Raw genomic sequence first — 26,898 nt, 5'->3', positions numbered from 1 at the left:
AACCTGCAAAAACAACCGTATTTGAAAGAATCGGTTTTGGGGCTTTCCAGCGCTAGAATGTAGGATTCTGTGGCTGTGAGATGCCCTTGTGGTTTGGAAAGGGTTTCCGGGTGGGGGACTTCTCTCCGCATGTGACAGAGGGGGGACTGTTCTGGCATTAGGCTAGCTAGCGAGGGGCAGGCCTCGGCAGCACCCAAAGCGGCCTTGTGACCTCTTGGATAACTGAGAAGTTTCCAGCGATTTGCACAAAAGGACAGCGTCGGCATCACACGCCTGCTAAAAGCCAGCTCTGAGCCATCCTCCCCAGAGTTGAACATGCATCTTCCTTTGCAGAGGTTTGCAGTCCCACGGCCGTGGGTCTTGGCCCTCACGGGTCCCTACTTTGGCCGCCCAAGGGCCGCACGACTGCTTGCCCTCCCCTACTACAAAAGCGGGAATGTGGTCAGTCTGGGTTATGGGGCCCTGCAAGCTCTCCGCGAATGTGTGTACGTCCTCCTCTGTTGCTGGTGCTTGAAGGAGATTCTGGACTAAAGGGTGTCCGTCTCCCATGGGTGCCTGGCCTTGTGGGCTGCGCCATGCTGAGCTGCCAGGCTCCTGTGCCACCTTACCCTTCCGGGCGAGCCTTTGCCCCAGGTTTTCCAGATCTTGAGGATTCCTCCCTGCTGCCGTGTAAGTTTTGTGTGTGTGTGTTTTTTTTATGCTTCTCAATTGCCTAATGCTGCTTTCACCAACCTGGACTACAACTCCCATTGTCCATTGTCATTTGCCATGCTGGGAATTGGAAGTCCAAAAGATCCGGAGGGAACCAGTTTAGGGAAGGGAGTGATCATAAGCGTGCTGGGTTTTTTGCTGCCTGCCTGGGACCGCAGAACTATTCGCCATGCTGTAATGCACATTTGGGTGGGAGACCTAGTTTAACAAGGCTGCTTTTGCGTAATATAAAAAGCTGCTCTCTGCCAGGTCTGATAATGCATCCATCCCATCAGTGATGTCCACTCTGACTGGCAGCAGCTCTCCAGCATCTCAGGCAGAGGTCCTTCCAGTTACCAACCACATTGCTCTTCTTCAGCCTCATGCCCCCTCCAGATGATGTGAGACTACAACTCCCATCATTCCCTGCCAGCTTAACCAATTGTTCTGAATGATGGGAGTTGTGATCCAACAGTATCTTTTTAATGTGGTCTTTTAAATGGCTGTAACAGGCCCTGGGACCTTAAGATAAATGGCGAGTAGGAAATCAAAACACTGCTGCTGCTGCTACTACTACTACTACTACTACTATTTAATAACAGACAATTATGATTTAATACTACTATACTACTGGTCTGGGATGCGGGTGGCGCTGTGGGTTAAACCACAGGGCCTAGGGCTTGCCAATCAGAAGGTCGGCGTTTCGAATCCCCGCAACAGGGTGAGCTCCTGTTGCTTGGTCCCAGCTCCTGCCAACCTAGCAGTTCAAAAGCACATCAAAGTGCAAGTAGATAAATAGGTACCACTCTGGTAGGAAGGTGAACACTGTCTCCGTGCACTGCTCTGGTTTCACCAGAAGCAGCTTAGTCATGCTGGCCACATGACATGGAAGCTGTGTGCGGACAAACACCGGCTCCCTCGGCCTGTAAAGCGAGATGAGCACCGCAACCCCAGAGTCGTCTGCGACTGGACTTAACTGTCAGGGGTCCTTTACCTTTTTATTACTACTGATCATAATAATTTCCTACATTTATATCCCTCCTTTTCCTCTAAGGAGCTCAAAGTCCGTTGATAGTTCTCCTCCTCATTTAATCCCCACAACAACCCTGTGAGGTAGGCTAGGTTGTTGAGAGGCAGTGACTGGACCAAGGTCACCCAGTCAGCATCATGGTTGAGTGGGAATTTGAACCCTGGTCTCTTCCAGGTCCTGGTCTAGCACTCAAACCCTTGTAAAACTGGGGTCACCAGCATCAAATGATGATGATATAGACAATAGAATCATAGAATTGTAGAGTTGGAAGGGACCACAAGGATCATCTAGTCCAACCCCCTGAAATGCAGGAATCTTTTGCCCAACGTGGGGCTCGAACCCACAACCCTGGGATTAACAGTCTCACGCTCTGCCGACTGAGCTATGCTGGCTGTGTTCTATTTGTATATTTGTAAATAGAGCAAATGCCACAGGGATACTTTAAGGCTCCCTGATTGTCTCACCCAAAGAAAATAAGCCTGGTACTGCTGCCCCCTAAACTTCTGTCTGCTCCAGGAAAAGGGATGTGCACAGTAATAAAACAAAAACACACTTATGAGTGAGAAGGGCAGGAGTGTGAGACTAGGAAAGTTTTTGCTGGAGAAACCAGCTTCCCAAATAAATAGTAAACCAAGTAGACTATAAACCAATGACAGGCTAGAATATAGGCAATCAGTGAACCCTGCTGCATTTTGCTCACTAGATTCTCACCAGGAACCGTCCGATCAGAGGAACAGGAGTTTAGGGCAGGATAGTCCCGTCCCCGTCCCCACCCCGCCGACTGAACTTCTATTCCGTTTCAGGCTCCTGAGATGTAAACAGGACCAAATGAAATAAACCAGCAACACCCAACCACCAATATAACCCAGTTCTCCAAGAGTGATGAGGATAAACGGCGGCTTGGCTCTGGGAAAAGGAGAGAGACAAAAAAGCCGGTGTCTGCGCTGGATTTCCGTCAGCTGCCGGGCTGGGGACGACTCAACAGAAATAGAAGACTCCAAACAAAGATATACAGACTCCCAGCCTGTATCCGGCTGGCTCATTCGGGGGGGTGGGGGTGGGGACAACATGGCATGTACATTGTCCTGGAATTCCACCACTGCAGCTTAGGGAGACCTTAAGCCACAGATAGGAAACCTGCAGATGTGGTTGGACTACAATTCCCAGCTTTCCTGAACCATAGGCTGTGCTGGGTTGGGGCTGATGGGAGGTGGAGTCCAACACCAGCTGGAAAGACCCGGTTCCCTTTCTTTTCCAGCACGATGCCAGTAAGCGCATTTGAGATGTGTTCCCTGATTGGTTGGGACATGTGTCTAGGACAGGGGTGGGAAAGTGGCTGGACTACAACTCCCATCTTCCATGAGCCATTGGCCATGCTGGAAGTTGGGAGTCTGACAACTTCTGGAGATGTCCTCTATCATATGCCTAGGAAAACAGGGCTTCTGGGGCAGAGGGAATTTCAGTTGCTGGTGCTGCTGGTGGTTTTGCAAGGTGAGGATTGGAGGGGAGGCGGCTGAAATGCCCTCTTCAACAGAGCTTTGAAAAGGCAGGGGAGCCTTGTTCTACCTTGCATGTCCTCACGATGACTTCAGCCTGTTTTAGTGCTTCTCACACACACATGAACCACGTTAAAGCAAAATTCCCTGTATGTAGAAATGTGTCGTGTCAAGGCAAAGGGGTGACCAGACCTCTTGCCCCTGAGGTGCTCGCTTTTTTCATGCAGGTTTTTTTTTTTTAAATGGGACAGGGGAGATTCACGTGACCCCACCCCCTGCAATAAAACCACCATGCACAGTGGTATTTTGAAGTGGTCTACGTTTGCGGTGATTATGGACTGAATCTGATTTTTAGAGAGGTTTGTGTTGTTTCTGATCCAGATACACAAGGTACTAATGGGTTCCTGTGGCTACGCAGTTTGCAAAGTTGGCTTCTTGCAATCAGAATGGAGTTGGGGTGCCCTGGGATTGTGCGGACTGACTTTTCCCATGTTCCCCAAGCAAGTTCCCAGAGCACCCAAGAGGGGAAAGGTGCCATTCGAATGTGCCTCCTGCCCCATTCCTTGAAAGCAGTGCCTACCAACCCTTCCAGCTTCATGGTTCAGCCTTTCTGTCTCTAAGAAATGCTCATGTAGCCTAAAAAGCCAATAAAGTCTCTTTGAACACTGGCTATATTTTCGTCAGATCAGCACTTCTTCACACAAAGAACTTGCGGAACTCCCTGCCACAAGAAGTGGCAATGATCGAAACTACCTCAGATGGCTTTTAAAGAAGCATTAGGTACGTTATAGAGGAGGATAAGCCTATCGATGATGATAAACAATGAGATCAAAATGGAACTGCCATGTTGGGAAGCAGTCTATCTCTGAATAGCAGGCGGTAAGGACAAACAACAGTTAATGCCCATCATCTTCATAACACTACGGTCCAGCGTGAGGGGCTTCTGGCAGTTCCCTATGAGAAGCGAAGTTGCAGGGGACCAGGCAGAGGGCCTTCTTGGTAGTGGCACCCACCCTGTGGAACGCCCTCCCATCAGATGTCAAGGAAATCTGATGTTTAGAAGACATCTGAAGGCAGCCCTGTTTAGGGGAGTTTTAAACGTTGAATGTTTTATTGTATTTTTAATATTTTGTTGGAAGCTGCCCAGAGTGGCTGGGGAAACCCAGCCAGATGGGCGGGGTATAAACAAATTATTATTATTATTATTATTATTATTATTATTATTATTATTATTATTACTACTACTACTACTACTACTACTACTACTACATAGCCTGTGTAAGCTTCCCAACAGCATCTGCCAGGCCATAGTTGGAAATAGGATACATTAGGATAGATGGATTATTGGTCTGATCTGCCAAGTTAATAAAACAATGAGATACAGGACTGCCTTTCCTATTGGGGTTACTGGCGCATTGCCCCAGGGCGCTGGCCTCTCAGGGGCGCCCCAGCGAGTGGGGGAGCTGCGTGGCTTTGCCAGCAGCCTCCCCTTTCCCTGCACGCCTGCCAGTTGTGCCCTGTCAACCATATGGCTGGCGGGCGTGCAGCTTGCCTTCCAAGACTGTGCGGGAGGAGAGCGATCCCCGAAGAGGCTTGAGAAAAGGTCGACAACTCTGGGAAAGGAGGGGGGGCGCTGGAGGAATTTTTGCACCACGGCACTGGATATGCTTAAGACGGCCCTGGTGAGATATATATGGAATAATTACTGCAGGGTGGTGATTCGTGACATTGCAAGACTGGGGTCACCAAGCGTTATAGGGCCATGAGCAGATTTCGATTTCTGAGCATGTTGCCGGGGGCACAACCCCCTTTGGCCACTTCTCTCCCTCCCAGTGCCGGATTTACATATAAGCTAAACAAGCTATAGCTTAGGGCCCCACTCTCTTGGGGCCCCCAAAAAAATTTAAAGGGGAAAAAAATCTGGATGTGCATTTCCAAAATATAAGATAAAAAATTAAATTAAATTAAACCTACATACAGCAACAGTGTTTTGTGTTGTGTAGGTTCCTATGATGTAAGTAACGGGTCCCCAATCATTTTAAGTTAGAGCTTAATAATTATTTCACTATTAATATACTTCTTCTTAATTGTATTTCAGTTCAACATTTACTTTGATAAAATTCATATTTTGTTATGTGCAAATGGCTTTAGATACCTGTTAGGTCCATAAATTACCATATAGCATATATTCAACACAAAAACAGCGACAATTTGTTGTTGACAAAGGACATGTAAAGGGCCCCATTACCTTCAGTTGCTTAGGGACGCACCAAACCTAAATCCGGCCCTGCTTGCTCCCCTAATCAGCCCTTCCTGAAAGACAAAAAAAGTGTGCGCACTCAAACTTTTGCTTTTCCAAGTGATCTGGTTGATATGTGGATCCAGTAGAATTAATCTGAGTCACATGGCACTCAGAGAGGGTGTACAAAGAAAGTATCAGGTGTTAAACCGATTATGATACACCAAGACCAAAACACCAACACAGCTTGCAAATATAAAGAACATTTTTACTGGATTAAACACACTAAAGTGCAGTGGCGAACAGAGCCACTTGGCCACCCGGAGCGGCAAACCAGGGGGCACCCCCTGGGGGCGGGGCGCCACTCTGTAGCGCGCATGCGCAGCGCCGCTCCGTAGCGTGCATGCGTCGTGGCGCATGCATCGTGACGTCACAACGCATGTGTGCTACGGAGCGGTGCTGCGCATGCGTGCTACGGGGTGGGTGGAGGCGAGGGGCAGACCAGGGAGGGGGTGACGTCCCTCCCTGGCCCGCCCCTCGCCTCCGCTCCAGCCAGAAAAAGGAAAGCACGCGCCAAGCAGGTTTGCGAGCAAGCTGTCAGCGTGCGCTTTTTACCGGGCAGTGGGGCTCTGCTTGGGATTCGTGGGGGGCACGCCAAGTGTCACCCCCCTCCAGGGTGGCATCCGGGGCGGCCCACCCCCAACGCCCCGCCCTTGCTCCACACCTTTAGGCACCAGGCAAAATCGTTCCTTTCTAACCAGGCCTTTGGTTGATCCGATTTATATTCTATGCCCTTTTAAATTGTGTTGTTGTTGTTTTTTTGTGGGGAGGCCATTGGGTTGGTTTTTATTTTATTTTTATTAGGTATTTTGTGGTTTTATATCTTGATTTTATTCTGTGAATTGCCCTGAGACCCCCAGGTATAGGGCAGTATAACAACAACAACAACAACAACAACAACAAATCTCAAGGGCTGTCACATGGAAGAGGCAACAAGCCTGTTTTCTCCTGTTCCAGAGGGCAGGACTCGAACCCATGGCAAGAAAAGAGATTCCAAGTAAATATCAGGAAGAATTTTCTGGTGGCAAGAGCTGTTCGACCGTGGAACGGACTCCCTCAGAAGGTGGAGGACTCCCTCAGAGGTCGGGTGGCCATCTGTCACGGATGCTTTAGCTGAGATTCCTACATTGCAGGGGGTTGGACTAGATGACCCTCGGGGTCACTTCCTTCCAACACTACGATTCTGTGCTTCCCTGCCCCAACCCCTCCAGCGTTCGGTTTCGCTGCTGGGTTCTTGCGTTATCCTCCCCTCCCCTCCTCCTCTTCCCCTTTCAGTCGCCACTTCCCCATTCCTGACTCCGGCTAGCCCTGCCGGCTTGTCTCCAGCTCAGCTCCAGGCCGTTTCCTGCTTCTCTTGATAAGATCCTCTCTCTCTGCAAAATCCCAGACTCGCTGGAGCTCTCCGCAAAGGTCACAGCCTGGACAGGCCTGAAATCTGGCTAAGAATGCAGCCGTCCCCCCCCCCTCCCCCGGGGCACTCCCCTGTAGGAACCGGGGCTCCACATCTCTTTGCTTCCACGGGGTCCGGCGGTGCCAACTGGTGCCAACCGTCTGTTCTGTGCTGGTATGACTTGGCGCCCGCCTGGGCCGGCCTTGCAAAGCACTGGTCCCTGCCTCTGTTGCAATCCTGCTGCAGACTTTGGAGCCCATAAACACCGAGCGTTTAAAAGCTAGGTTCAAAGCACATTCTCCCGTTCTGTTGAACTGTAGTTTAACCCTCACAGAGCTACAGCCCCTAGCACCCTTGGCAAACTAGAGTTCCCAGGCTTCTCTGAGGAACACCATGTGCGTGGGGCAGAGGGAAGAGGGCCCTCCCAGACCAAAGCTGTGTTCACAACATATATTTAAAGCACACACACACAATGCAAAACAAATTCTGGGAATTGTAGCGTGCTGGAAGCGGCAGCTCCGTGGAGGGGTAAGCTACAGTTTCCAGGGTTCTTGGGCGACAAGATGTGATTTAACTGTATGGTGTGTGTATGGGGTTAAAACACACAGCTTTCCAAAGGATAGAATAAGGAGGTTTGATACATGCAAAATGATAAAGGCAGTGGCGTACGGGGCAAACACGTGGGCACCCCCCCCCGGGGCGGGGTGCTGCTCTGTAGTGCATGTGCGTCGTGACGTCACAACACATGCACGCTATGGAGCGCAGTCCATCCAGGCTGCCGGGTGCAAGCAGCCACACGGACGGGCTGCTTGAGCGGCGGCTGCTCGCACCCAGCATCTGGGACGGACTGCACAAGTGCACACATGCGCAGTCCATCTCGGATGCCGGGCACAAGCGGCACCCCATCCATGCGGCAGCAACTCATAAGGCTGTAGCGCGCAAGCAGCTGCCGCACGGAATTGGTGCCAGGCGGCGGCTTGGGAGTCGCGGGGGGTGGTGGCGCTGAGTGTCACCCCCCTCCAGGCTGGAACAGGGGGGCGTGCCACTCTCAACCCCCCCACCTTGCTACGCCACTGGATAAAGGCATTCTCTGCGAATGCGAAAAGAGCTCCAAAGAATGCTAACTTTCTAGGTAGCCAAGCACACAAGTTAGCCCGAGAGCTTCTGGCCGACTTGCTAAAAACCATGTTTAAAAAATGCAAGATGCATTTTAATTGTGACAAGGGCACCCCTTTCACCATGGAGGGGGGCAGTTGAGGACAGCAGGAGGGGGGGAACTCATGGGTTTGTCACCACCCATCCCCCAAATCGTTGGAGCTGCCTGCTCAAAGAGGATGGGGGCAGCCCCGGGCGCCAGTCAAATCTCGCTTATCTCCCTGGAAAATTGAAGGAGGAAGTGTAAGAGATAGCCAGCTCTGAGCCATCAGACTTGGACGCCCTACGCCCTTAAAGGGGCAGCCTTTTCCAGCTGCTGCACAATTGCCAGGTTTTTTTCTTTCTCCTCTCCCCGCTATGCTGCTATAGCAGGTGCCAGACCGATGGGAGTTTAATCTCGGCCTGAGTTCCACTGCTGCCCCCCATTACTGAACTGGTGACTGGGAGAGCGGCTGCTGGGACCATATAAAACCAGTCACGAAAGACCTACATTGGCTCCCAGTACGTTTCCAAGCGAAATTCAATGTGTTGGCGCTGACCTTTAAAGCCCTAAACGGCCTCGGCCCAGTATACCTGAAGAAGCGACTCCACCCCCATCATTTGGCCCGGATACTGAGGTCCAGCTCCGAGGGCCTTCTGGCGGTTCCCTCCCTGCGAGAAGTGAACAGGGAACCAGGCAGAGGGCCTTCTCGGTAGTGGCGCCCACCCTGTGGATTGCCCAGATAAATAACTAAATGAATTTTAGGTCATCTGAAAGCAGCCCGGTATGGGGATGTTTTTAATGTTTGATTTTTTTATTGTGTTTATTGTGTTTTTAATATATTCTGGCGTATAAGACTACTTTTTAATCCAGGAAAATCTTCTAAAAAGTCAGGGGTCGTCTTATACGCCGGGTGTAGAATCTGCGGTCGAGTATATCTCAAACTCTATATTTTAACTGGAAAAGTTGGGGGTCGTCTTATACGCCCAGTCGTCTTATACGCCGGAAAATACGGTATTTTGTTGCGAGCCGCACAGAGTGGCTGGGGCAACCCAGTCAGATGGGCAACCTCTAAATAATATAACCACAATGGTGAAGGTGATGCAATACAAGCTATAGCTTGAGCCATTTTTGTAGGCCGCACTGCCACGTGGCAGGCACAATTATGCTCACCAACCACTGCATGGCTCCTGCCTCCCTCTAAACAACTCAAAACAGCTTCTAAATATCTGAGAGGCCGTTTTCCCTCCATGCAGACCTTCCTAGGTGTTGAGATCAGAAGTGGGGGGCCTCTTGTTAGATCTCGCCACTTCGGAAGTTCGAGGTCACTGGGGAGGCCTAGGAGAGGGTCTTCTCTGTGGTGGCCCCTAAGCTGCGAAACTCCCTTATCAGAGGTACCCTACCTGGCACCTCCACTCTGCAGCTTTCCACAAATGCTGAAGACACACAGTTGACACCTGAGAAGTGTGTTTTCAGGGCTGGATAACGTTAACTGTTCTCTTATAATGGTAACGATGCCCACCTGAGAGGTGCAGGCACTGAGTTCGGGTGAGTTCTGGCTTTTTAAAAAAGCTGGCACGATCCGTTCTGAATCGTAAAATCGTTGGAACCTGCCCTGGGAACTGCTGGTGAAGGGCAGGTAATTCAAATACTGGATTCTTCAACATCAACTTCGTTGGACTGGTCATGTTGTGCGGATGCCCGATTATCGTCTTCCAAAGCAACTACTCTGTTCCGAACTAAAAAATAGAAAGCGTAATGCTGGTGGTCAACAAAAGAGGTTTAAGAAGACTGTCTCAAGGCAAATGTAAAAAAAAGTAGTATAAACACCAACAATTGGGAAACACTTGCCTGCGAGCACTCCAATTGGAGAATAGCCTTTACCAAAGGTGTTGTGGGCTTTGAAGACACTCGAACTCAGGACAAAAGGGAGAAACGTGCTAAGAGGAAGGCACATTTGGTAAACCCTCACCGTGATCAACTCCCACCCGGAAACCTATGTCCCCACTGTGGAAGGACGGGCGGCTCCAGAACTGGCCTCCACAGTCACTTACGGACTCGCTGTTAAAACCGTGTTTATGGGAGACAATCTTACTCGGCTACGAGGGATCGCCAAAGTAGAACTACGAGGAATAATAATAATAATAATAATAATATAGTGTAGGCAGAAACTTTTCCTGCTTGTACACCCTGCTGGAATAAACATTGCTTGGGTAGGATTGTTTAATGCGCTTTATGCCCCAAAAGTTAATTTAATGGGATACTGTATACATTTTTTTTTCCTGACATCCCAGGCACCGAGAAAACCTTCAGGTCAACCCTGGCAGTTGCCTGCTGCCATTGGCATGACCCACCCTGGCAGAGATCCCTCCAGACCAAGGTGTTTTCCCCCCACCCCAAGTTCTCCCCCCCCCCAAGTTCTCCCCCCACCCCACTCCACTGACGCCCCGTTTCCTCCCCTTGCTTGCTGCCTCCCACGCAGAGAGAGAGAGAGGGAGAGAGGGAGGGAGGGAGGCTGGACTGAGGAAGCCTGGGGAGGGAACAGCCCGCAAGAAAAGCGCTTGCCAGGAAGTCTGTGGGTTGAGCCGTCCTGGTCTCCTGGCGGGGTCTGCACCCAGTGGTGTGTCCAGCCGCTCGTTGCCTTCACAGTGAGTGCGATCCGCCCTACCTCGCTTTTGGACAGGCGTCTCTAACTCGCCGGGCAGTTAGGGAACCTGCTTGATGCTGCTGGGTCCCGGGATGGGCGCATTAACATGTTAGGTGCCCGCGCGCGTGCAATGGGAGGCATGCATGTGTGGGCGCGTGTCACTGTCGCACGCGTGTCGCTTGCGCGGGGTGCACGGGTGATAATTTGCTGACCAGCGACGGATTTAGGTTTGATGACGCCCTAAGCTACTGAAGGTAATGGGGCCCTTTATATGTCCAGCTGTCAACAACAAATTGTCGCTGTTTTTTCGTGTTGAGTATATGCTACATGGTAATTTATGGACCTAATAGGTATCTAAAGCCGTTTGCACATAACAAAATGTGTATTTGATCAAAGTAAATGTTGAACTGAAATGTAGTTAAGAAGAAGTATATTAATAGTGAAATACCATTAAGGAAAAGTATATTAACAGTGAATTTTTTAAGCTCTATCTTAAAATTATTTTTTACTCATAACAAACTTAATAATGCAAACACATTGGAATTTGGCAATAACAAAAATTCCTTTAGAAACACAGTTTTAAAAGACTAATAATCTAGTGTCTAGAAACTTGCTGTAACATGAAATAATAATTGTAAATTTTATTTTATTTTTATCTTAGATTTTGGAAATGTACATCCAGGTTTTTTTTTATTTAATTTTTTTTGGGGGCCCCCAAGAGAGTGGGGCCCTAAGCTATAGCTTGTTTAGCTTATACGTAAATCCCGCACTGGTGGGAAGGAGCCCCCCACTCTCTGATGCCTCTATAACCACCATTGCATCTTCCCCCAAAGAATTCTGGGAGCTATAGTTTGTTAAGGGTGCTGAGAGTTCATAGGAGACCCCCTGTTCCTTTCCTGGAGCTACAATTCCCAGAATTCCCTGGGAAGAGGGATTGTTAGTTAAATCGCTGTGGAAATTGTAGCTGGTGGGTGCTGGGAACTATATTTCTCTGTGAGGAAAACAGGAGTCTCCTAACAACTCTCAGCACCCTTAGCGAACTATAGTTCCCAGAATTCTTTTTTTTGGGGGGGGGGAGCCATGACTGTTTAAAGCAGTATTATCACAGTGCTTTAAATGTACGTTATGAATGTGGCCTCTGGTTGGGTTAGTGTGGTTGGTTCCCACCCACCCCCTGTTTTTATATATATGTTGTTGTTGTTGTTCAGTCGTTCAGTCGTGTCCGACTCTTCGTGACCCCATGGACCAGAGCACGCCAGGCATGCCTATCCTTCACTGCCTCTCGCAGTTTGGCCAAACTCATGCCAGTCGCTTCGAGAACACTGTCCAACCATCTCATCCTGTGCCGTCCCCTTCTCCTTGTGCCCTCCATCTTTCCCAGCATCAGGGTCTTTTCTAGGGAGTCTTCTCTTCTCATGAGGTGGCCAAAGTACTGGAGCCTCAACTTCAGGATCTGTCCTTCTAGTGAGCACTCAGAGCTGATTTCTTTAAGGATGGATAGGTTTGATCTTCTTGCAGTCCATGGGACTCTCAAGAGTCACAAGAGTCTTTATATATAAAATTTTTATTTATTTTCCTGCCTCATGGCTTTCGAAATTAACCTTCATATCACTGCAATGTATACGTTTTCCAATTCCAATTGGACTTATTGCAGAATGTCTCAAAATTTAAACAAAGATAGAAAGAGAGAAAATTTCTCATTACAAGTCACCGGACAGCCCTGCTTGTGATGTTAATTGCTTACAATAATCTTGTATAAATTTACGCCAACCCTTTTGGAATACTTGATCGTGCTGGTTTCAGATTTTTCTGGTCAGCTTCGCCTGTTCTGCAAAGTCCATCATTTTCACCTGCCGCTCTTCTTCCATTGGTACTTCTTGCTTTCCCCCCCATTTTTGGGCTTAAAGAATTCTTGCCGCGGTTGTTACATACATAGGGTTTCTTTTCCATTTGTGTGCCTCTCTTTTGCCCAAGTTAGAATGTGGCTGTGATGTGCAGTGGATGCTGGTTGCTTTGTGGCTGTGATGCACAATGGATGCTAGTTGCTTTGTGCTGTTGTGCCGCTGGCTGGCTGCTGTTTGCAGCAGCGCAGGCTCTGGGATTTTCAGTTGGGCTTCCTAGCTGTCGCCAACAGATGTGAGGAAGCATTTGAGCATTTGGGAGTCAGAGGAGGTCTCAGAAATTATCTAGCCCACCTCCTCGCTGTTTGATACCATTGCGGCTCCCCGACATCTCCAGCCTCTAGAGAAGGAGATCTCCTCATCATTCAAGGGACAGACTTTTTGCTTGTTTCTGAATAGTCAGACTATTGGCCCATGTAGTTCAGTACCGGCTACACTGGCTGGCAGCAGCTCTTTCGGGCAGCACACTCTCTCCCAGCTCTAACTGAGCCTGGGACCTTCTGCACACACAGCAAATGCTCTGTCAATTAGTAATAATAATAATAATAATAATAATAATAATAATAATAATAATAATAATATGCCACCCATCTGACTGGGTTGCCCCAGCCACTCTAGGCGGCTTCCAACAGAATATGCAGAAACACAATAGACCACCACACAATAAAAGCTTCCCTATATATAAGGGGGACGCGGGTGGCGCTGTGGTCTAAACCACTGAGCCTAGAGCTTGCCAATCAGAAGGTTGGCGGTTCGAATCCCCGCAATGGGGTGAGCTCCCATTGTGCGGTCCCAGCTCCTGCCCACCTAGCAGTTTGAAAGCACGTCAAAGTGCAAGTAGATAAATAGGGACCGCTTCAGCGGGAAGGTAAACACCGTTTCCGTGCGCTGCTCTGGTTCACCAGAAGCGTCTTAGTCATGCTGGCCACATGACCTGGAAGCTGTCTGCGGACAAACACCGGCTCCCTTGGCCTATAGAGCGAGATGAGTGCGCAACCCTAGAGTCGTCAGTGACTGGGCCTAACAGTCAGAAGAAGAAGAGTTTGGATTTGATATCCCGCTTTTTACTACCCGAAGGAGTCTCAAAGCGGCTAACATTCTCCTTTCCCTTCCTCCCCCACAACAAACACTCTGTGAGGTGAGTGGGGCTGAGAGACTTCAGAGAAGTGTGACTAGCCCAAGGTCACCCAGCAGCTGCATGTGGAGGAGTGCAGACACGAACCCGGTTCCCCAGATTACGAGTCTGCCGCTCCTAACCACTACACCAAACTGGCACCAAACTGGCTCAGTCAGGGGTACCTTTACTTTTATACAGTGGTACCTTGGTTCTCAAACTTAATCCGTTCTGGAGGTCCGTTCCAAAACCATAAAATGAAAGCAATAATCAATATATTGTACTATAAAATAAATAAGACAGTATCGTAGATGATAGTCATTGTTTGGATTGGGGGGGGGGCTTTTATCCATTTCCGCAGTCACACAATCAATCAATCAATCAATCAGTAGCTGAACTGGGTTCCACATAGTCACAAAAACAAATTAACTGAAAAAGCCTCAAAAACGAAAACACAAAATAAATAGCAAAAACAAAACGCCAAACATAATCCGTTCCAGAAGTCCGTTTCGACTTCTGAAATGTTCGAAAACCAAGACGCAGCTTCTGATTGGTGTAGGCGCTCCAGAAACAATAACTGACAACCGCATCGGATGTTCAGCTTCCGAAAAACGTTCAAAAACCGGAACACTTACTTCCGGGTTTTTGGCATTTGGGAACCAAGGTGTTTGAGAAGCAAGGTACCACTGTATACGGCAGACTTCTTCAACCTTGGCCCTCCAAATGTTTTGAGACTACAATTCCCATCATCCCTGACCACTGGTCCTGCTAGCTAGGGATCATGGGAGTTGTAGGCCAAAAACATCTGGAGGGCCGAGGTTGAGGAAGCCTGGTATACGGAGACACAACAGACCATCACACATTAAAAGCTTCCCTATATAGCACTGCCTTCAGATGTTTTCAGAAGGTTATGCAATTGTTTATCTGTTTGCCATCTGATTGGGAGGGCGTTCACAGGGTGGGCGCCACTACCAAGGAGGCCCTCTGTCTGGTTCCCTCCCTCTTCCCTGCAAAAAAAAAAGCAAAACCCTCAGCAAAGATAATGATGCTCCCTCAGGTTGCTAAGCAACACCTCCACCACCTCTTGGTCAGCTGACTGCCACACTCGCAGAATTAACCCTTAAATTACAAACTGAATGATCCTTGCACTTCCAACAGGCTATTTTACAGGGATGCATTGCGAATGATTGAGGAGATGCTTTGAACACGCGCAAAAAATAAATAAATGCTGTTTTTGTCGTTATGTCTCTATAAAGCCTCATGTTCCGGTCTCGGCGAGCCAGCTTGGCACAACGGCTTTGGAGGCACCGCTGCGTCACGCCCGGCCCCGACGACAGCCACGGGGCGTTGAAGCCGGCGGCTCTGGCCCTCTTCAAGAAGCTGAAGGAGAAGGAGCTGGAGCTGCTGCTGTGGGCGGTGGAGAGCAGGGGGGCGGGCGAGTCGGGCTGCGTCTGGGTGGAGTCGCGAGGCTCCAAGCCGGGCCTCCCCGCCTCGCTCCTCCTGTGCCGGCTCTTCCGCTGGCCCGACCTGCGCCACCCGCACGAGCTCAAGCGCCTCAGCTTCTGCAAGAGCACCGGCGGAGAAGGCATCGTCCACTGTTGCAACCCGCATCATCTTAGCCGGCTCGCCGTACCAGGTGAGGCACGCTGGAGGCAAAACAGGCGGTGTTTGGAGCCTTTGACCCTCTAGGTGTTGGCAGACTACAACTCCCATCATCCCTCGTAAGCTTGGCCTATGGCCAGGGATGATGGGTGTTGTGGTCGGGCAACATCCGAAGGGCCACAGGTTTTCCCCCTCCCTCTGGTAGACACACGTCCCAACCAATCAGGGATCACAGACCAAATGCACATGCAGAGGTGTAAAGGAGGGATGGGGAGCCCAAGGCCCTCCAAATAGGATGGACTCCAACTCCCAGCAGCATCTGGTGGACCAGAACACCCATCATCCTTGGCCATCAGGCATACTGGCTGGAGCTGATGGGAGAACCCGGAAAGTTCACGAGGGCCACAGGCTCCCCGTTCCGTTTTCCCTGGGGGCCGAACCTGCTCTGGCCAAACTTGCATGGACTTCCAATGAAGCTGAGCGCTGGAAGTTTCAGGGCAGGTAGAACAAAGTGCTCCTTCACGCAATGCATAGTTAAACTATGGAACTCCCTCCCACTGGAGGCAGCCACCGATTTGGATGGCTTTTGAAGAGGATTGGACACGTTGGAAGTGAAGCCTACCTACGGCTAATAGCCATGACGTCTGTGTTCTCCTGCCACTGTCGGAGGCAGCATTGCTTCTGAATAACGGTCGCTAGGAGTCACAGGAGGGGAGAGTCGCTGTTGCATTCTGGCCCCGCTAGCGAGCTTCCCATGATGCATCTGATCGAACAGGATGCCGGACTAGATGGGCCAGATCCAGCAGGCTGCTTCTGCTGCTGCTGCTATTATTATTATTATTATTATTATTATTATTATTATTATTATTATTATTATTATTTACTACCTTTATCTTCCAACGATCTCAAGGTGGTGTACATAGTTTCTCCTCCTCCCCATTTCATCCTCACAACAACCCTGTGAGGTAGGTTAGGCTAAGAGGTGGTGAATGGCCCAAGGTCACAACCAGTGAGCTTCATGGCTGAGTGGGGATTTGAACCCTGCTCTCCCAGGTCCTCTAACCATTACACCACACTGGCTCTCAATATGTTCTTATGGTCTTCCATATTCAGCTGCCACCATCCCTGTCCGTTATCCAATCTGGCTGGGGCCTATAGGATGCTGGACTTATCTCACGGCAGCAAAACACAGGCCTCGTCCACCCGCTGCCACCTAATCCTCAAGATATGAGCCAAAGGATGATGATGATGATGATGATGATTATTATTATTCTTTTATAGAGACCCCCCTGCCCCCCTACGGCAAGATCTCGCCTTTCGCAACCCCTCTGAAGTGCGGCAACACATTGAACAACAACCGCAAAATATGGCAAGGTGAGAAATCGGTGGCCTCGGTAAGAAGGTGCGAGAGAGGGTCGGATCCTGCGCACGGCTGAATCTGTGTCCAGGCTGTCGGCAAGGAAACGGTTTTCCCAGCAGGGATTGGAACCAGCTTCCGATCTGGTTTGTGGGCCAGTTACTCCCAGCTTGCTGAGACTCCCCGAAGGGGTAGAGCGCCTGCTTTGCATCTGGGAGATCCCAGCTTCATTTCCAGGCATCTCTTTGTTTGGGGGCGGCCATTCTAGCAGCAGGGGAACAGGGAAGCAGAGCCCCCCCCCCCCGATCTGCTCTGCCCTGACAGGCCATCCCCATCCGGTCTCCCCTCGCCCATCCCTTCCAATATGAAGAGGCTTGAAACCAGGATATCGTCTTCCGGGGCTTTACTGCTGCGCAAGTCTCATGACCTGTGCGAGATTGCTGCCCTCCCCGAAAGGGCTTTTTCCGGACACAGTGCCCCCAAAGTGCTTTTGGGAGGGGGCAGCAAACTTGTGCAGCACCTCTAAACACGCGCTTTGGGCTGCCATGCCACAAAAAGCGCAGCCCTCAAATAACACGAGATCGCGGCGGCCATCTCACAAGAAAAATCTGAATGTCCCGTTTTCACCAGGGCAGTTGGAGGGTATGTTCTCCTGTCACCTTGGGGCATCAGGCTGCCTCAGAGGGAGAGTTACGAAGCAGAAGGTTTATTCCATCAGCTTTGCTGGAGGCCCAGCTCCACCAGGCACCACCTGCCCCTGAACTGTGCCCACGTTTGGTCGTTATAGGGCAACAGTTTTGAAATCAGTGCCTGATTTTGGGTTTTCCTCTGCCCTCCCTGTCCCTCTTTCCTTGTGTGTTGTGCGTTTTTCGTTTTTAGAGATTGCAAGCCTGCAGCTAGGGACTGTCTTGCTTTGATTGTAGGCAAGTCGCTCCCGGAGCCTTTTGGGATGGAGAGTGGGGTACAAATACTCAAAATTAATATATTTAGGTCCTTGACTTTATGCCCCATCTGTGGGCTTCTGAGAAGCATGTGGCACTTGTGGCAGGGAAGAGAAGACTGAGCTAGACGGAACTTAGCTCTGATCTAGCAGTGCTCTTCTTAATTTTGGCCGTGTGTGGACTGAAACCTGCCTCTCTCAGCACCACCCTGAATAGTGGCCCCAACCCTGTTTGAAAACCCTCCTGATCCCGGGCTCCCCGATAATGCTGCCCTCTTGCGAGGAGCATGAAAAACTGGCAGGGAAGGGCCCGGCCCAGAGGTCTCTCCTGGATGCTTTGCAGAGCAGAAACCTTTAAAAAAGTGGCTGCCCCTGTTATTTCTGGTTCCCGGCGGCCGGGAGGAAGTTGCAGCCCGCGGAGACACAGACAATGTGCCTTGACGTACAATGAAGCCTGGGATCTGGCGCCCAGCCACGCCGCCACGTCTGAGCAAGCTCTCGGCGCCTGGGCTGGCTTTTCCTCTGTCCCAGCCAAAGATGTGGGACCCCAGCGAGAAACCGTGGGGCCTACGTGCCGCCTCTCAGCGCTCCCAGCCGGCCCCCGTGGGACTTCCCGCCTCCATTGTCCCAGGGCGCCTTTGTCTGAGCAGAAACCCAGGAGTCTCCTTGACCAGGAGGAACAGTCCATTCCTTATTTGTTTAATTCTATCAGTCCCTAGTTTAAAAAAATTAATTTTTTAAAAAAAATCTTATTTTTTTGCCTTTGGGGGCTGTGCCTTGCCACAATTGGGCCAGAGGGCCATAACTCAGTGGTAGGATGTCTGCTGTGGATGCAGAAGGTCACAAGCTCTACCTATTACTTTATCTTAGAAGTGAAGTAAGATTCTAGTCCTCATGGATCTGGATAAATAGCTGACTTAAATAGGAAGCTGCCTTGCACATCGAGCTCAGTACCCAGTAGGGTTTCCTGGACATAGCCAGGATTTGGCCATCGTAAACAGCGTCCGGGTGGAAATCGCTTAAATGTCGTGGAAATCCGGACGTATGGCAACCCATCTCTGAAGTGTCGATTTTGGCGAATTTCCTTGAAAATGGCTCAAAAACAACTTCTTCTTTTTTTTGATGGGAGAAAAAAGCTCAACCACTTTGGGCAAAACTAAAAAAAAACTCAACAACTTTTGTGTCTGGATTTTCAGTTTTATGGCAACCCTAGTCAACACCAGTGGTTCTCAAGCTTTTTTTCCTTTGGGCCACACTTTCAGAATAAAAAATGCTCGCGCCACACTGGATTTTTTCATTGATAAGAAATGCGCTGGAAAACAAAAATATACAACTCCTAGCGGTGTTTGAACACAACTACATTATAATATGACCACGGGGCATGTGGAAAGTATGAAACAATGCAGCTACATAAGAACATGACTCATTCCCAGAATATATTATTGGTGGTCCTTGAATCTTCCCTTCCTATTTGACATCCTCTTCTGCCACACCCTTTGAGAATCACTGGTCTGCACTGACCAGCAATGACTTCTCCAAGAGTTTTGGGCAGGGGACATTCCCAGGTAGGGCAGGATTAAGGTTTGATGAGGCCCTAAAATACTGAAGGTAATGGGGCCCTTTATATGTCCCACTGTCCTTTGTCAACAACAAATTACCACTGTTTTTTGTGTTGAATATATGCTAGTGTGGTGTAGTGGTTAAGAGCGGTAGACTCATAATCTGGTGAACCGGGTTCGCGCCTCCGCTCCTCCACATGCAGCTGCTGGGTGACCTTGGGCTATTCACACTTCTCTGAAGTCTCTCAGCCCCACTCACCTCACAGAGTGTTGGTTGTGGGGGAGGAAGGGAAAGGAGAATGTTAGCCGCTTTGAGACTCCTTTGGGTAGTGATAAAGCGGGATATCAAATCCAAACTCTTCTTCCTCTTCTTCATTATCTATAACTTTGCATCTGTACATATGCACCAGCGCATGAAAATCTCTGCCTCGGTTTTTGTTTTTTTTGTGGCACACAAGTGCCCACATTAACTTTGTGGTCTGATCCTGCAGGGCTCTCCTTAAAAGTTCCCAAATGAATTTTGGAATAAGGTGTTTTGCTGAGATCTCTTTGTTAACGAACAAAATCTTTCCATGTTTCCTCCTAGCTTTTTTTGAGGCTGTATGTGGAAATGGAACGGGATTTGGAAAGGAAAGAGCTTATTTCTCATCTCTTAACAGCAGCCCATGGCTAATATCCTGGAAGACTTTTAATCTTAATCATCTGGCATTTAAGGGTTTGGCAAATTGCCCTTCCTTAAAATTTTTTTATCTCCTAAACGAAAAGTATCTAAAAGGCACAACTCGAATGACTCATTCATCTATATGATCTTATTTCTTCTGCAAATATTTTTATACACCACTTTTATCTTCCAAGGAGCTCAAAGTGGTCTGCAGGGTTCTGCTCCTCACAACGACCCTGTGAGGTAGGTTAGGTTAAGAGATGGTGACTGAACCAAGGTGAACTTCATGGCTGAGTGGGGATTTGAACCCTGCACTCCCAGGTCCTAGTCCAGGGGTTAGCAAACATTTTCTGAAGGGGGCCGGTCCACTGTCCCTCACACCTTGTAGAGGGCCGGACTTTTTTTTTTTTAAAAAAAACAAAACACGAATTCCTATGCACACTGAAAGAGGAGCAAGTAGTCTTCCTCCCCACCCCAGCCTAGCCCCAGCTGCCTTCTTGGTTTGCCGAAGGGCTGGCGGCAGTGGCGCTAAACGGGCTTCCTCCCTGCCTAGAGAAAGAAGGTGCTGTGCTTACCTGCCACTGCCACTGCCACCACTGCACTTTCTGGCCCACAGGAGCACCAGGGCGGCGGCGGGAGGAAGAGGCCAAGCGGCGGCGGCTCTGTCGATCAAACGCCGCGCCTGGTTTACCTCAGCGCGGCGCAGGGACGTCTCTGCCAATCAAATGCCACTGAGGTAAAACCAGGCGCGGCGTTTGATCAGCAGAGCCACCGCCGCTTGGCCTCTTCCTCCCATCTCGGCTTCGCGGAGGGTTCTGGTTTCGCAGCGCGGGCCAAATTTAGGACCCAGGTGGGCCTGATTCTGCCCGGGGGCCGTAGTTTGCCGACCCCTGTCCTAGTCCATCACTCAAACCACTACGCCAGTTGAGGCGCCTGCTCACTCAGTGCCACCAGCCTATGCAGATGTTTAGCTCATTTAAACCTCTGTTGGAACCTTGATTCTCAATAATGATGGAACTCACAGTTGGAGAATACTTTCATTTTTTTTTATAAATCTTTATTTTAAAATACGGCAACACTAATTGAATATGCAGCTGGGTTATCTGCACTAAGTTCTTCTTTTCGTTATCTTTGCGCTTTTCGTTAGTTAACAAATTGATATTTTTTTTAAAAAATAAAAAGTTCTTGGAGGGCTTTTAATGTGGAGGAATTACAATATGCAGTTGACTTAGATATACTACTAAGGACCCACGGAGGGGAGTCCTAAGGTTCAGAAGAACCTTGTTTGAATTTCAAATTTCAACGATTTATTTTGTAAAACCAATAAAAATATTAAAATAAAATAAAATAAAAACAAAAAGTTCTGAAGGGAATACCTTTCTCTTCCCCCCCCCCTGCAGACACCAGCCTCTCCCAGCGCTCCCTCAGAGACGGCCACTGGTGCAAACTGGCTTATTGGGAATACCGCCTTCGAGTGGGGAGGCTCTTCCCCGTCCACGACGACCACGTCAACATCTTCGCCGACCTCCCAGCCGGCAGCGGCTTCTGCCTGGGGCATCTGGGCTCCAGGAACCGTAGCCAGGCCGTGCAGCGAGCCCGGGCCAAGATCGGGCAAGGCCTGCTCCTGAGCCGCGAAGGCAGCGGCGTATGGGCTTACAACCGCAGCGACCACCCCGTCTTCGTCTGCTCCCCAACCCTGGGTCCTCCCGGCGGCTCCAGCCCGGCTGTTCACAAGCTCCTTCCCGGCTACTCCCTCAAGGTGTTCGACTACGATCGCGCCGGCAACCTGGTCGGCTGGCAGCAGGGCCACCACGATGGGCCTTACGATGCCCACAGCGTCCGGATCAGCTTTGGCAAAGGCTGGGGCCTGTGCTACTCGCGGCGGTTTATCACCTCTTGCCCATGTTGGCTGGAAATCCTGCTGAGCATCCCTAGATGAAGAGGGGGGGCAAGGAGACAGGAAAGGGGGCTGGTTTTGCGGGTGGGGGGAAGGAACCCCCTCTCTGAGCCCTGGGGGAGTCCGGGAAAGATCTACGTATATTTCCCAGCTTCCTCGCGCGGGGAGAGAGAGGATTCTGCGAGAGTCGGGTGGCTTTTGTAAGTGATCTGTTTCCTTATAAATATACGGGTTGAGAAGGTAGTGTGTCATATATAGATATAAGTCGAGGAGGTAGCCCAAGGGCGAGCAAGTTAGAGGCAGTCACAAGGCGGAATTAGAGACAGGCCCAACAAACTCAGGTTCACAGCAGAAAGCTTTTTTTTTTCTTTTTTTGTAGTTCACAAACCAGTTCAACCAGTTCAGTAGCTTCCTCCCTGGGAATTTTAGCACTTCTGCTAGTGCGACTGCAGTTTTAAAGTTTCAGCATCCCTCTCCCTTATTAAAAACAAAACAAAACTACAGTTCTCAGGGAGGGCTATTTAAAAAAAAAGCGAAATTGGTTTCAAACTGGGTTTGTCGTGTAAACGCAGCTGCTGCTTTGGGGATGGAGGGCAGCCACTCAAAGCAGTCTGCTGGGGCAGAAATGACACCATTCAGGTTTGTAAAACGGGTGGGACTTGGGGCCACCCCCGTGAATCTGAACAGCAATAAGTGCAGGTTGGGGAAGCAAAGGGTTTTGGTTTTTTTTGCTGTCCATTTACAGCATCAACTGTAGGGAACGTTCTGCTGGCTTAGATGGCCTTAGAAAACAGGACTGGAGTGATTCCTGGAGGAGGATTGACCCACCGACGTCTCTTAAATGTGGTGGGTAAATGGAACCTCCAGTTCCAGAAGCAGTCTACCTCTGAATATCACATGCTGGGGATCGGTAGCAAGGGAAACAACCCACGGCTTCCCACCTCGCTTGTAGGACACGGGTAGCCGATTGATACCAAATCAGTCCATTGGTCCATCTAGCCTGGTAGTATCTACACTGACTGGCAGCAGTTCTCCGGGGTTTCTGGCAGGATTCTTCTCCGGCCCTACCTGGAGATAACCAGGAGCAAACCTGGGACCTTTCTGAATGCAAAGCAGATGCTCTACCACTGAGCTAAGGTCTTTTATGTAACAAAACGAAACCCTAAGATTCCAGTCCTCATGATTCTGAATAAACTGTTGAATTAAAGAGGGACATCGGAAGCTGCCTTAAAGTGAGTCCGGCCCTTGACCCATCTAGCTCCATGTTATCAATATACCGAGGGCAGCAGAACTCCAGGGTTTCAGACAGGGGGTCATTTGCAGCCAATCTGAAAATGCCAGCATTTGAACCCAAGACCTTTTGCATGCAGGGGAGATGCCCTACCCATTGTGAACCTCTGGTGGGCTCCCTATTGAGGACAGGACGCCAGGCTGAGATAAAAACCCTTTGGTCTGATGTATCAGAGTTGTTGTGGAAAGAAGCAAGGAGGACAGCAAAACAAAAATTAGTGAAGGAAATCGCACTCGTGTCCCGACCCTTTGGATCTCTTAAGCAAAAGCCCAGCTTCGGCTGAGACATTTCCCTATCTTTGCCTGCTTTTCTCTTTTGCTATTAGTGTGCCATGTTTATTTCTAGTGCGCTGCATAGAACACATAACTTAATATTTGTGCCGGGGAGGGGGGAACCAGGTGTGACCCCCATCTCTGTTTGAGCAGAGAGAGAGAGAGAGAGGGTTCAGAGGGGATCCTGAAAGAAGGAGGAAGGGGTGTTTGTGAGGATGGGGAAGTGGGTCTCGAGGAGAGAGTCTAAGGAGAGAAGATAGGTAAAAGATGGGAGGTTTGCCGGGGCAGAAGAAGAAGGCAGGATGGCTGGAAGGGGGCTGGGAATGGGTGGGGGTTGTGGGAGCCGGAGGACGTTGTGCTATAAAGAAAGTAGGAGCCTGGCGACACCTTTCGTAGGTGTGACGGGCCAAGCAATTTCATACCCAGTTTATTTATTTAATTGTCATTTCATTTAAAAAAAAAATTATACCACTCGATTGTAAAAGGAAACCAGCAACCCTCGGAAGAGGTTTACAACAAGAATAAAGCAAATAACACGATCCGTGCAGACTGTTTCAGAATCATAGAGCTGGGAGGGGACCCCGGGGGTCCAGGTCCCTGCAATGCAGCTGCCCCGTGCAGGGATCGAACCTGCAACCTTGGCATCATCAGCACCACGCTCTCGGCAACGGAGCTATCTATCCAAGAGCAGCTACTTAAAACGTTCAAAGGAATAATTGAAACCAACGATAAACCGAAAACCAGATTGACCTTCTACAAATCTAGGCGGGCTTTCCTAACCGCAGGTTTTTAGCAGGCGCCGGAAAGAGTGCAGCGAAGGTGCAATCGGCGTCAATCGGCAGGGAGTTCCAAAGTGCCAGTGAATCCTCACTATAGAAGTTTGATTTCTTAGCAATGCAGAAGGAGTGTTCTTTAGGGACATAGGAAGGTGCCCAATACTGAGCCAGGTCATGGGGTCAATCTAGCTCAGTATTGTCAACACAGACGGGCAGAAGCCTCTCCAAGCCCTATCTGGAGATGCCAGGGATCTCTGCTTGCAAGATTCTAGTCCTCCTCATTCAAAATGTACAGCTAGTTTAAAGGAGGTCATAGGAAGCCGACTTATACCAAGCCAGACCATTGGGTCCATCTAGCTCCATAGTGTCTACACTGACTGGCAGGGGTTCTCCCAGGCTCCAGGCACGATTTCTGGAGATGCCAGGGATCGAACCTGGGACCTTCTGCATATGAGGCAGAAGCTCTGCCACTGAGCTACGGACCTTCAACTGGAACCCTGAATTTGACCAATCGCATGCAGGTGCAAATTAGGAGGTCAGGTGGGCAGACATAAGGTTAAGCACCCCCAAGTACATTCTCTGCCCAGGAGCTTGCAGTAATTATTACCAAGTTGACCACATATTTCATTTGGAGGGTCCCTTTGTCAAGACACCCCCTCTCTGGAGCCACTTCCCCCAGTGAAGCTTGAAGGCAGGGTATACATTTCCCAGGGAATGAATGCTTGTGACTAGAGTACTTCTGAGCACGTGCAGAGCGGCACAAAGAAAGGAAGCAAGAGCGCCGCTTTTGCAGCGATTGTGGAGAGATGTGCTTGAAAGGGCTTCTCTGAGCATGTGCAAAATGAATTCCCCCCCCCCCCCGCAATGCCGCAAATGCATTCGGATCCAGCCCATCTGGAAACGGGAAGGAAGGAAGTCAGGCTGGGTGCCATGGGAGAGGGAGGTGGGCTTCTGAGTCCCCCCCATCTTCCCAGGGAACCTCTCTCCCATTCTTTGAAATCAGTGCGCTCAAAGCGGCGTCTCTGTGACTGCCAGCAGGGGGCGGTGTGTCCCCAGCTGCACCAAACGTTTCCTAAATATTTTTTCAGGGCCCTTGTACTGTAGAACACAGGATGCTGCCTTATCCGGAGTCATTGGATCCATATATAGCTCAGTATTGTCTACACAGACTGGCAGCAGCTCTCCAGGGATTGAACCTGGGATCTTTCGCACACAGAGCAGATCCGCTGAGCTATAGACCTTCCCCCGAAAGGATGGTTGTCGCTCTCTCTTTCCTGGCCTGGCTCCTATGCCCATACAGTTGCCAGGCAAGGAGGAGCCCAACAGGTTTGGCTTTGACCCAGAGGAGATGCAATGGACCATCTGCTTGTCAGCGTAGGATAGCTTAAAACACACACACACACACACGGGGATGGGGAACCCGCACTGGCACCCTCAAGTGCTGTTGGACTCCAAATCCCATCATCCCCGACCACTGGCTAATGCTGTCTGGAGCTGATGGGAGTTGTAGTCCAGTACCAAAGCTTCCCCACACCTGCTTTTAACAATACACATCCCATACATTTAAAGCTCATGAAGAACCCTGGGAACCAAAGTTTGTTGATGGTGCTGGGGATTTTAGCACTGTGAAGGGTGAGCTACAGTTCCCAGTTTGTGGGAGGGGAGGGTGGTGCACAGGTTTCCTAGTCCCGGTTTATCGCTTTGCAATAAAATAGCCCGGTTCACTACTTTTGAAAAACAATGCTCAGGCTTGAGTACAAGGTAAGAGTTAAGCTCATAGCAAAACGGAGGTGCCTCTTGGCAGCTCCCAAGCAGGGCATGGAGGCAACAGCCCTCTCCTGTCAATTGTTCCTCAATGTCTGGTATTTGCAGATATACTGCGCCTGGAGATGGAGGTTCCATCATGGCTCATGGCTTTATGGAAGTGACCTCCCCGGGGCTCAATCCTGGGCAGTTTGAATGGAGGTTGTGGGCTGCCCAGATGACAAAACCACCACCCCCTGATCTCAGGAGTCCAAAGAAAAGGAGAGCAAGATGTTTGGCACCAGCTTGGCTGCAGGAGTTGCTGGAGTTTGCTGTCCAACTGTCTTAGGGACTCCACTTTTGTAGGGTTTACTCCTTAGCCTTTTCTTCCCCCAAACTGTAGACAAATACTAAGTGCAGCCTTTCTAAGGCAGCTTCCTATTAAAGCCAGATCTTTAATATGGGCCCATGAGGACTAGAAGCTTTCTTCGGCTTTAGAGGAAGGGCCAGATATCTGCGATGGGAGTAGATGCGCTTCCTTACAGCTCTCGTGCAAAGCTTAAAGGCCAGATCCGTAGCCAGGCGGCCTCCAGAAGCTTGCCCAGAGGGGAATGTGGCCCTTGGGGTTGAAACAGATTCCCCTCCCTGATCTGAAGAGCAACCCCCTCCCCGCCTGGGAGACCACGAAGCCCAGAAGCTAAAATTACCCGGCTGTGCGGCTGTGGCTGTGTGATATGAGCCATTTTTTGGCCTTTCATGTTCCTAGACGGCTGTTTATGACGGGGGAAGTGACGGCTTCCTCCCTGCCGCTTCCCAACATCCCCCCCACCCACCCACCCTGCCCACCCACAACCCGCAGCGTGATTCTCGAGTCTTCAGAAAAACCGAAAGATTTAAAGGAAAACAGAGGGTGGGGGGGTGGAGGAGGAAGAGAGCGAGCCAGAATAAACTTCTTTGTGTTGTCATCTGACTGCTGGAGGGGGCCCGGGGCAGCGGCTGGGATCCCCAGACATCTGGTAGCTGAGGGAAGAAGAGAAAGACTCATAGAACTGCAGAAGGTCTTCTAGCCCAACCCCTTGCAATGACAGAATCTCGAAC

The 26,898-nt window shown here is 49.9% G+C and overlaps 1 protein-coding gene and 2 non-coding genes across 3 annotated transcripts; 1 reads left to right on the top strand and 2 right to left on the bottom strand.

The window, feature by feature from the left end:
- Positions 1–2,039: 2,039 nt before the first annotated feature.
- Positions 2,040–2,112, bottom strand: TRNAN-GUU. The gene has a single exon. It is a non-coding gene; the product is annotated as a tRNA-Asn (tRNA).
- Positions 2,113–10,553: 8,441 nt separating this feature from the next.
- On the top strand, positions 10,554–23,828 carry LOC117038862 (mothers against decapentaplegic homolog 6-like). Its single transcript, XM_033135816.1, has 4 exons — positions 10,554–10,688; positions 14,959–15,338; positions 16,586–16,678; positions 21,222–23,828. The coding sequence occupies exons 2-4, from the start codon at positions 14,963–14,965 to the stop codon at positions 21,758–21,760; spliced, it is 1,008 nt and encodes a 335-aa protein (XP_032991707.1). The 5' UTR covers positions 10,554–10,688; positions 14,959–14,962; the 3' UTR covers positions 21,761–23,828.
- Positions 23,829–24,470: 642 nt separating this feature from the next.
- TRNAM-CAU lies at positions 24,471–24,544 on the bottom strand. The gene has a single exon. It is a non-coding gene; the product is annotated as a tRNA-Met (tRNA).
- Positions 24,545–26,898: the final 2,354 nt, after the last annotated feature.

The sequence above is a fragment of the Lacerta agilis genome, chromosome 17, assembly GCF_009819535.1.
Source record: "Lacerta agilis isolate rLacAgi1 chromosome 17, rLacAgi1.pri, whole genome shotgun sequence".
Taxonomy (NCBI): Eukaryota; Metazoa; Chordata; class Lepidosauria; order Squamata; family Lacertidae; genus Lacerta; species Lacerta agilis.
This window is presented reverse-complemented; position numbering and strand designations above follow the sequence as displayed.